At 32.4% G+C, this 11,803-nt stretch overlaps 1 protein-coding gene across 1 annotated transcript; it reads left to right on the top strand.

The window, feature by feature from the left end:
- The first annotated feature begins 3,277 nt into the window (after positions 1-3,277).
- On the top strand, positions 3,278-9,061 carry LOC106646967 (RRP12-like protein). Its single transcript, XM_014363196.2, has 22 exons — positions 3,278-3,506; positions 3,585-3,765; positions 3,843-3,969; positions 4,072-4,254; positions 4,326-4,485; positions 4,549-4,727; positions 4,822-5,057; positions 5,132-5,299; positions 5,381-5,489; positions 5,562-5,726; positions 5,795-5,916; positions 5,998-6,130; positions 6,213-6,449; positions 6,531-6,754; positions 6,838-6,961; positions 7,036-7,321; positions 7,386-7,543; positions 7,612-7,874; positions 7,943-8,283; positions 8,481-8,618; positions 8,693-8,852; positions 8,931-9,061. The coding sequence occupies exons 1-22, from the start codon at positions 3,371-3,373 to the stop codon at positions 9,025-9,027; spliced, it is 3,927 nt and encodes a 1,308-aa protein (XP_014218682.2). The 5' UTR covers positions 3,278-3,370; the 3' UTR covers positions 9,028-9,061.
- The last annotated feature ends 2,742 nt before the right edge of the window (positions 9,062-11,803 follow it).

Below are 11,803 nucleotides of genomic sequence, written 5' to 3'. Positions count from 1 at the left end.
ACAAATGTATTCAAGCTAATGATTGCAAATAATCCATCAAATACAATTGTATCTAAAACAATGTATATATTTCGTACAATTTATTTAAAATAAAGTATTTTAACTTCTTTCTATTCAAATACTGTATTTAATATTCATCGTATTTAAGTATAAATGCATTTAAAATACAAACGTATTTGATGATTTTATTTAGAATAAAATAGTTTGGATACTGTATTTTAAATTAAAAAAAATAAATATTATTTTAAACCATTCTTAATGATTGAAATATTTTATTTAAAATAAAATACTCCTTTAAGTATTTTATTTGAATTACTATTTTTAATATAATGATGAATACAGAATTTAGTTTAGATATTTAATTTAAATAAAGTTATTAAGTATTGGGATAACTTGAATTAAAGCTCAAATAAAGTATTTCAGAGTGTTTCTACTCTATCTAATACTGCCAATTTCTAAGTACAGGTATATTAATTCACCATTGGCTGAAATTTCTGTTCAAGTCTCTCCGTTCATTCCATCATTGTGTCATGGTAAAAGAGTTATGTTTCAAAATTTTCGATAAAAGACCATGTAAAAGCTAATAAATTAAAAAATGAACTTGTGAAATGATTAAATTACTTTAAAATAACAATAGTTTTTTAAATCATTTTTTAATTTAATTAAAATAATGAGCAAATGTATGATAGGCTGTTTAAACGAATTATAACTGAAAATAAAAATTTTTATTATAAATGGACAGATTACAATATGTAAGTTGATTAATGTTTTTTATTTATTACCAGAGTATACAAAAAAAAAGTAATACATTGCAAAGCATAAACTGCATTCACATCCTACAGAGGTAAATCAATTACCTGTTCGCAGGCTGGTACATAATTTTTACAAAAGAAAAAAAAAAATATAATAATTATTACTACAAAATTCTTACATACTAGATTTATACCTAACGCAATACAATATAATTAATTCTACAGACTTGCGTACTATCATTTATCTAATCATTTTAATTATTTTAATTATTTGATTAAGATAATGAAACATATATTTTTATGAAATAAATTTTGAAATCAAATAAAAATGTATATATCATAATAGAATATTTGAACATATCCATTTTTTAATCTTATTTCTAGTTTTTTTGTAGTTATGTCTAAACCTTTTAAATTTGTAGGTAGTTCATTAAAAAGTTTTATTGCACATATGTAGCTGTTTTTAGTACTAACAGTTTTAAAGATTTTTGGTAATTGTATCAGTTTTTTTCGTGTAACGCTGCTGGAGGTTAATTATAGGGAGGTGTTGGAAAATTATATTAAGTTAAAGGAGCGGACGTATGTTTTTCTTGATTTTTCAGAACTTTCACCCTTTGTAACAAGAATTAAAAAAAAAGAGAGGAATTTGGTTTGGAAAAGCGCAAATAATAAAGAAAGACACTCGTTTTTAACAGAAATGTTAAAATAAAAGCAAAAAACATGTACGCACCAGCAAGCAATCATCCACGTTCTACTTAGCCCAAACGTATACCTGTTTAGGTGCGGATCGGTGAGCTACCATACGTAGCATGTACTATTTCAGCCGAAACCGTCTTCGTGGGCGGCCGTAGAACTACGTCATGAGCCGGTGTGCACACATCACTGAACGACTTTTGTCAATTTGGTCTATATATACTAACCAGACACTTTTTTCGCCACTTGCGGGAGCGAATCATGCCGCCACGCGGTCGGAGATTCAGTTATACCATTACGTCAGCATTTACAATGCCAGTGTTCATCCGTTGTCGAACTGTCGATAACCAATACAAGTCTGCCAAGGCGTAACCAAACGGGACCCCTACCTAGCGGCAAATTCAAACGTTATAAAACCAATCATCTTATATTTAAGCTCTTAAGCCCCTGAACCCTTTATCACAAGTACTTTAACCCCATAACCCTGTACTCTTAAGTCCTTAAACCAAATGACCTGGGGTGTAGAGTTCAATTAGTTAATAATCTCGTTTTTTTGTAAACATAAATAGCGCTACTTATTACAAAAAAAGAAAGTAACTAGTAAATCGTTAAAATGGTATTGATAGGGTGAAAAAAAAATTAATAATTGAAATAACTCGATTAGCTTATAGAATTAAGATTATCAACAAACATATTTTTCCACTCCCAATCCCTTGAGCTCCTAACCCTTTACCCCAAATGCTTTAACCCTATAACCCTGTACTCTTAATCCCTTAAACCAAATAATCCTGGGTTCCGAGTTTAATTAGTAGTTAATAATTACATTTTTTTATGTAAAAGAGTTACTTGTCTTAAGAAAAAGAAATAACCTAAAGGAAATAATCCATTCACCTAATAACACTTTAATTTTGGTGCGGTATGGTGATCGTTTCGTTACTAGGAGAAACATGCTAGATTTTAAATTAAGTCAAGCTCATCACTTATATACTTACATGACAAATTAAAACTTTTTAAAATTAAATATATAAAAAGCGACACAGTAAAACGATTTGAAATTTTTTACGGTATACAAACGTTCAAAGTTTCGAAAAGATTTATCAGAAAAACCTACGTGTGATAAGTGTCCTCTCAAACCCCATAACTCTTTATGCAATTCCAACGTAAGTAGTAAACTGATGCGTTTAGTTACATCAGTTGATTTTAATTAATTACTTATCACCTTAACTAATTCATCACAATTTTTATGCAAAAAGTGCTAACAACAACTTCGAGTGTCACAACTTTAAAACTTTTACAACTACTGAAGTTGTACTGTACAAGGATAAATAACTTATAAGTCTAGTGAAATACAAGAGTGATACTATTTTATAATTTGATATAATTTTATAGATATAGTCTTTTTTGAAAAAAATCGAATTATGATCTTCTTTGTTTTTGGTCATTTTCTAGAGTAGAAGCACTTGGAGTAAAAGGCTAGAGGCTTCAAAGCTTAAAAATGAGAAATTTTATGTGTTAATAACTTTTACTTATAGGGTAACCAAGTTATTTTAATAATCAATACTCTTTTTCAACCTACAAAGATCATTCAAATGATTTACAAGTTATTTATTGTTTTTTGTGATAAGTAGCTCTTTTATTGTTAGTAAAAAAATGAAGTTATAAACTAATTGAACTCTACACCAAGGGTTATTTTGTTCAGGATTATGGGGTTTGAGCAGGTTTTATAACGTTTGAATTTGCCGCCACGCTGTCGAACTCCAACACTATTGCGCAATGTTATTTTGTATAGATTTGTACGTAGTGGCTGTCTGCTACGGCAAACAGCAGCCAGCACCTATTCTCTGCACCACGTGTTTTGCATTTCGGTCACAATTGAAATTTCTTGGGTCATTTAATTTGCAAGAGTTCAAGTGTTAAAACGTAAAATGGGCAAATTTGGTCCACGCCTAGCCACGAGAAAAAAGGCTAAGCGCTGGAGGAAAGGTCAAAGTGCCAGCTCGAATCCTGAATCAACAAAACACCGGGACCAGGTGCGCTCGGCTTTTTTCCAACCCATTTCTGGTGAGTATCAAGTGCAGCCTCCAAATTTGCATGGCAGGGATACGTTAATTTTTCTTTAATTATTCGTTTGTCAATCAGGCGGTGGTAGTCTTACGGTCGATGCTCTGACAAAACACAATGCCTTCCAAGGAAAGCAGCCAAAGATCAAAGATCATGACTCCAAACCGATGGATGATGACTCGATGGATGCATCTACTTGCGAAACATTTGACACATTTGCCACCAGTTACACCAATTGTACAAACATTTCGTTTAGTCGGTAATGATTTTCAGCTCTCTTATCAAAATTACTTCAGTTGATACAACATTTGTCTAAAATATCTTCCCGTCATCCAGATTCTTGGACCACTTTCAATCTAATTCGGCAATTCACAAGGAAATGCTGGCTGTTTTAGCAGCTATTACCGAAGTTATCAAACAAAATGGAGGCACTGAATCTTCAACGGAGTATTATGCAGCTCTTGTGAGTCATTAACATCCTTCGATAGCTTCTAGCTACTACTTTTATCTACAAAATTGTTTGAAAATAAAGATTTTTGTGATCTAATTTTGTCTCATTTTGCAGATGACAGCCTTAGAAGCTGCAGAAACACAAGATTCGGTCACTGCTATTATTTCGCTTTTGGGTATGGGTATGAAAACCGTGCCAAAAAATGTTCTGAAACAACAGTTTGGTCGTGCCAGTCAAGTGTTTTTGGAAATAATGACCAAACATGCGAGCGAAGAAAACTTCCTAATCTTGAGACACGTAAGATTCCATCAAAGTTTTCATGCTACCCATTCTTATTTGCAGTTTAGTTAAACATATTTAATTTACAGTGCATAAGTTGTCTGTCCATTTTACTGAGAGTTCAAGAAGGAGCTGTATGGGCTGAGTCTTCCACGATTCATGTGTTAAATGCCATTTTATCATTTACTATACACAGCAAGCCAAAATTAAGAAAATCAGCACAACATGCCATTTGTTCTATTTTAAAAGGTACTATTATAATAAACCTTGAATGATTACTGTAACTTCTACCATTTGCATTGATTACTTCAGGTAGTGACATCATGAAAAGTGACGACCCTCCAACGCATCATCCGGCAGCACTGCACGTTGCCAAACATTTTTTAGCCCAATTAGAATCATCCGGAAAGCCAGGGCACGTGACCAGTACGTTACACGTTCTCTCTTTACTCAAAGATATTATTCATCAATTCCCTAAGAATTCTGTCAAGGTACGGATCATAATATATATAGTAGTAATTATCTGATTGTTTGATTTTATTTCATTCAAATAACTATGTACCAATAATGTTTGTTCTATGACAGTCACTTTGCGAAGGATTGCTTAGTATCATGACTTTGAACAATGTTCTGGTAACATCTTGTTGTTTACAAACCTTACACGGTTTGTTTGTGTCTAAGCCAACTGAAACAACTCTACCACCACAACTGAACGCACAGATCATAAATGCCCTCTTCGATTATCAACCAGCTTCTGGAGATGTGCAACCAACTTTAGCTTGGCTTGCAGTTATGCAGGAAGCATATTGCAATTTGGCCCTGTGAGTTTCATTTTGTAAATACATCTTGCAGATAATGTTGAATCAAATATGTTGTAACTATTTTTGATTCTTAGGCATGATCCTGAACTCTGTGCAGCTAATATTCCTCGAATCATTGAAAATTGTATGAACCTGTGGCTCTCCGACAAAACTGAAGTTATCTCTGGGGCATCCAACACATTAAAGACTCTGCTTGAAACTTGCATTGCTACTCTGTGCGAAAAAAAAGAACTTGCTGAAAGGTAATACAACTAACATGTAGTTACAACAATGCCATGACTTCATTTCAAAGTGACTCGTATATTGAATTAAACCCTTTTTAGGTGCAAACCAACATTAGTGAAATCAATACAGCTTATTCAAGGGGGACTGAGTAACCAGTATCATAGCGCATGGCATCATGTGCTCTTTCTCCTAGCTTCATTGATTAAAGTAAAAATTATATATTAATATGCTTCAGTTTATTTATTTTTTAATATTCATTGACCAACATTATATTGCTAGATCATCGGACCAATTTGTGAAGCAGAACTAATGGAAATTTTGGTTAAGCTAAGAGATCTTCGCGACTCCTACAAGTTCTCTTATAATTCAGAAATTGATTACGCAGTTGGGGCTGCAGTAAAATCTTTAGGGCCTGAAAGAGTTTTGATTGCCATTCCATTACAAGTTTGTAGCATCACTTATTCTCGATAATTTAGCGAAAAAACATATTTTCAAATGGAATGTTTCAATAGGCTCCCACCGGTGAGGTGGACTTGAAAAGGAGTTGGATATTACCAGTCCTAAAAGATTGCACTTGCAGCGCAAGGCTCGGATATTTCATAAATAATTTATTACCTTTAGCAGAATCTTGCTGGTATTTATACTAATTGCTCTTTCCTACATTTTTCAAATTATTCATCCAAACAATTCATCCGTTGATAACATTTTGAATTAGGCAAAAGTTTAAGCTTTTGAAAGAAAAAAACGACAGAATTGCAGCCCATAGCAATGAATTGCTGTGTTCACAAATTTGGGCTTTATTACCAAGTTTTTGTAACAATCCGCCAGATATAAAAACTAATTTTGCGGTAGGTAAAGCACGACACTTTTAGTAATTTAGTACTCAAATTTATGCAAAATATAATAAAAATTGTCTTATTACCTGTTTAGAGAATAGCAAAAATCTTGGGTACAGCCATAAGTGAGAGAAAAGACTTGAGATTGTCAATATTGTCCTCATTGCGAAAGTTGATTCAGAAATCAGTGGATAATGCAAATGTAAATGATGTCAATGAACTTGCAAAATTCGCAAAGAATTATTTGCCCCTGTTGTTTAATATTTATACCTACAAACCAACGGGCACTGACGAGGAAGGACAAAGACTTGCCTGTTTTGAAACAATTAAGGTAAATTTTTCCTCTTGAATCTTCAAAATAATCATGTTTGGCAAATCTTTCAAAAAAATCTATTTTCCACTTTTTTTTTAGATATACTTGAAAATCACACCTGCAGAGTTAATTGGAGAGTTGTTTGATAAAGCTGTGGAAAACTTGAGCCTATCAGATGCAACCGAATTTTTCAAGGAAAGCATATTTGATTTAGTAAGAGTATTGTGTCAGTACACAGACATTAGCCGAGTTCACGCGTTGTACAATAAATGTGTACTACTTCTTGAAAGTAAAGAACAAAAAGAGCAAAAAAAGGCTTACCGGTATGGATAAGTACTTAAAATTTATGTTCTGGTTTTTGGGGTAGCATAAAAACTTCTTTTTTTTTTTTTTTTTTTTTTGACAGATTTTTGGAAGATATTTGTGGAAGCAAAAGCTCAGTTTGTCAGCAATTTGTAGTTGACAATCGTAAGCTTATACAAAAAGCTATCATCAAAGCTACATCAGCATTGCACAAACCGAGCAAGGGAGTAAGTACTTTGTACGAAAAATGGTAATTTTTTTTCAAGCTTGCTCTTTTCATTACATGATTCTTATCTCGCAGGCTCGAATCCGATGTATAACTTACCTAGTTGAGAAACATCCCCAGTTGGAAAAGACGAAATTCCTCAAGGCCATTGTACCCGAGGCTGTCACTTGTCTCAATGAATTGAATGAAAGATGCAGAACATCCTCGTACGCGCTACTAAATACTGTTGCTGAAAAATTTTTGAATAACGAAGAGCACTTTAAAGAATTCATCGATATGTTGATAAATGGTCTCAATGAAAGCTCGACTCACTGCAGCGCTTCATTACTAGCTCTTACTTCAATTACCCACCATTACAATGGTAAATAAAAGAATATTGTTTTTGGTGTATTACTAAAAACTAATTTTATTCGTAACTATTACAGGTGCTTTGGGAGTCGAAACTGTGCAAAAAATATTACAATTCACTTGTGATATTTTAAAGAGATCAAACCGAGAAACAACGTTGTCCGGGTTATCATTTATTAAAGTATATCTTTCAGCAATACCCACACCCTTAATCGCCCCGATGCTCGTGAACATTGTAAGTAAATTCAATGTAAACAAAACAATTTTTCCGTACTTCAATTTTTTTAAATCGTTTTCATTCAGGTCAAAGCACTGACTGGTATGACGGAAGATTGCAAACGACACTGGCGTCAAAAAGTTCGTGACATATTGATTAAATTAGTTAGGAAGTTTGGAGTAGATGTGATTGCCGATATGGTGCCTCCTAGTGATTTGGTAATGCATAAAAGACTGAAAAACATTCGTAAAATAGAAACAAGGAAGCAAACATTGAAAGAGCAAAAGAAGAATGATCAAAATGACGACGAGAGCCTCGAAGAATTCAACGTTAAACGAAAGCAGAAGAGGTAAGTCATGTCAAAAGTACGACTCATTTTTATGTACCCAAAGATACTTAATTTTATATTTGCGATAGTTTGGAAGAAATATTAGCCGATAGCGATGAAGAGCTTTGCGACACTGATGACGAAAAATCTGTCAAAACGCATAAGAAAAAACGAGAAAAGAAGACATGGATTCAAGAATCCACTGACAATATTGTTGACTTTGCCGATCCAGCAACTGCGAAAAATATTACGACTATGAAACCTCATATCAGTTCTGGTTTCAATACTACAACGAAGAGCAAAAGTTCCAGTTTCAAAACTGCCTCGGATGGACGTTTGATAATAGCCGACGACAGCAACGACAGTAGCGAAGATGAAGGGAAAAAAAAGAAAAAGAACAAGTTACCCTTTGATCCAAGTGATGGTCAAGGTAATGTTATTTTTTACACCTACAGCATAATAAAAAATACATTCATCGATGCACAGTCAATGGAACTTCGATCCACCCTATTACGGAACTATGGCGTAAGGTATTGTTCAATAATAGGGTTCTTGGACAGATCAAAGTTCCACTGAGTGTACATACAGAATCGCATCATTATAAAAATATTTTCACGTTTTCTGCAGATTCCGCAAGCGATCATGATGATAATGACTCCAAGACAATCCTATCTATGAAAAAAGTAGAAAGAAAGCGAAAGTTAAGTGGTAGCACAGCTAGCGTTATTTCAACCGCTAGGTCCACAGCGACATCGAAATATCAAGGTTAACAAGGAAATCTTGCGTCTTAAATGACGGTACAAATTGTTTGAGAGAAATACTAATTGTTTGTGTTTTAGCTGGCGGATCTGGTATTCACCGTCCCCTGAAGAAGGTCAAAAAAGTTCTAGAACCGGGTGAAGAGTACCGTTCCAAAAAAGGTTTTGGTGACGTCAAACGGAAAGGCAAACCCGATCCCTATGCGTATATTCCCTTGAAGAGATCTGCATTGAACCGACGGTACGTCTAATTATTTATTAGTACGAAAAATATTCTACGTTACAAAAGTTACAATGAAACGTTTCTTGTTTTTTTCAGAAACAAAGCGAAAGTCAAAAAATCTTTTAAGAATATACTGTCTCACAGTAAAGAATACAAGAAACTGAAATCGAATTCTAAATACCAAACGAAATAATGTTATTTCTAAGTATAAGTATTACATGCGAAAATACAAGTACAATGTTAATGTGATACTGTTTTACTTTATTTGGCTCCTAAATGATTCCTGATTAATTCCCAAATCATTAATGAGTATGTAGTTTTAAAGTAAAAATATTAATATTATAGGTAAAGTCGTATTGAGCAATTGAAAAATTTTTCATACAAATGTATTTGAGAAAAGAGAAATGAATCATTAATTGCTTTTCTATTTAATTAAACCTGTTATTTTTATATTTAATTTTATATTTGATGTAAACAAAATAAGAAATTTGTTTGTATTTAAAAAAACGCAGTAATAATTTAGAAGATTGGCTTTTAATAGCTACAAATACACTCTAAATGTTACTCTTGCAACATTTATGTTACCACAAACTACAGAAATCTTTTTTAAAGATAATTTTCAGTTTGAATCCCATGTCATCTTTAAACGATTATGCATTATTTTAAAAAAATTTTATCTAAAAAAATCTGTGCGATATAGTATGATTAATGTAAGAGGTGTTCCAAAATTAGGAACAATTTTATTATGTCTTAACTTAAATCAAATAAAGCTTTTGGCATGAATATATTTTTCACGATAGTGTGCGGAAAATAGGTGTTTTCCGTACTATTTTTAGTGTAGAAAATCGATTTTCCCGTATAGTGTGCAGAAAATATTTTCCGCACAGTGTGCTAATTTTTTTCTGCAATTTAATGCAACTGATTTATGAAAAATCTCACCAAGCCATTCTCTCTACCTGTTGCAACTTATCACACAAGGAATAAAAATGCTTCAATCACGTGACCATCAACCTTTCAAGATAGGCGATCAATCTTTCAATATGGGGAATCACAAAAACTAAGGTATTTAATTTAATTGTTTCATTGAAATAAAGTTACTAAACAAGAAAATAATTTTTATTTAAATTTAAAGAAAGTGTGGAGAATATGTAAAATTTTTTAACCAATTCCCTAACATTCCATGATAATTTACAACTGACAAATAATGTTTATTTTTTTTTAATCTTTAATTTTGTCCTGAAATGTCAACAAATAATTTTTTTGCAAGCAGTTGTTTAACAACCAATCAAAACGATTTAATTATTTTAGTGTTACGATGACTTTGTAAAAACATGAAAATATGTATCGCAAAAAAATGAATTTTTTATTTAAGATCCACAACATTCGTATTCCACAATTTGTTGCAGAATGTCAAATTTCTCAGCATTTTAGGAAAACAAACTATTCTTAATGATTCCAGCGATAACAAAAATATACCTATATGAATTTCTGCCGGGGACTCCTTTTTTGTTCATTGCACTTTCAATTTCTAATTGACCGGTTTTTAACGGAAATGGTTCGTTTGACTCATTTTAAAATCACGAACCATCGAGACTAAACAGCCAAAAAAGTTACATAAATTTTTTTTCAGATCGTAGAGTTAGGGTGTGATATTATTTCATTGTTCAATAAGATAAACTGTAAAGGTAGGACAGATACATTACGATTGTTGAATAACAATTAAAACTGCCTGTTTAATTTAATGCACAATCATTGAAAAAAGAAAAATTTTGATAGACTCATTCGTGATCAAGAAAATTTAGAAAAAAAGAAAGTAACAGATGCACAAAAGTAATTAATGAAATTCAATGCGAGAATGAAATGTTGCCAATGTATCCTCTTGCCACTGTACCGTTTAATCAAACTTTCAAATTCCCAGCTGTTATTGATTTGATTAGCTAAAGTGGTCTAGCTTTTCCGCCAGGAGAGGGTGAAAAAAAGGAGCGCCCTGGGAGGGCTGATTAGCTGCCACACCCAACGCGTGAACTCACAAGTCTTGCTTTGGATTTTTCTGGCTCTGTAGTCACGGCATGTATTTCCTTCGCGGTACACGGCCAAGGCATGGTGTGTTATTGTTTTTGTTGACGTCTTGAATTGACAAAGCAAACGTGAGTATCATTGAAAAAAATTTTTTTAAAATTCTGCATATATTTGGTTTTAGTGTTTCACTTGTAGAACTTGTTTGTTTTCCACTAGATGAATTCCATTATGTTTTTTTTTAGAATAGCGCGTCGAACGTATCTTGGATAACTTAACATTTTTCACGATACTTCGGTTAGAAAGTAGTGTTTTGTATCCACTAAATATAAAAAAATAGTGTAAGCGTACAAAAAAAAAAAAAAAAAAAAATAAATAAATGTTTAAAAAAATAAACAGAAATCGCACATTTGTAAAGGCTCAGTTTCATAATTTGTTCACTTCCTTTTAAAAAGTTTTAGAGTATATCCGTCCTAGTCGTAAATTAGCTTTGAATGTACTTACTTACATTACATTAGTATACAATAAAAAATAGTGGAAATATTTCATTTTTGACAAAATCAGAAACTCCACACAAGTTGACACAAGTGAAAAAATTGTGTAATTTCAGCATGTACAAGTCATCAATGTATCTTCTGTTTCATTACGACATTTATGAAGTATAGTTCAAGTACACAATGTTGTCACTGATTTTTTCATTTTTTTCAAGGGACACTAAAAAAACACTCCAGTTATACTAAAAAGAAAAAAAAATTTTAATAATTATGTTACTGTACTGTATTAAATCATACGAGGGGATGCGTATCGGATTAGATAGAAAATAATTGTAGAGTTGGACTCTATGATAACATTTTTTTCATTGTACATGCGTCAAAAATACTGTGACCATTTCAGATTCAAGAAGTATTTGTCACTATTAATTTTTCGTCAAGTACTGTAAAAAAAAACAAATT

This window comes from Copidosoma floridanum, unplaced genomic scaffold (genome assembly GCF_036245765.1).
Source record: "Copidosoma floridanum isolate Cflo_tuat_1 unplaced genomic scaffold, Cflo_Japanese_pri ptg000020l, whole genome shotgun sequence".
Taxonomy (NCBI): Eukaryota; Metazoa; Arthropoda; class Insecta; order Hymenoptera; family Encyrtidae; genus Copidosoma; species Copidosoma floridanum.
The sequence above is the reverse complement of the archived record's forward strand: the minus strand, read 5'-3'. Positions and strand labels throughout refer to the sequence as shown.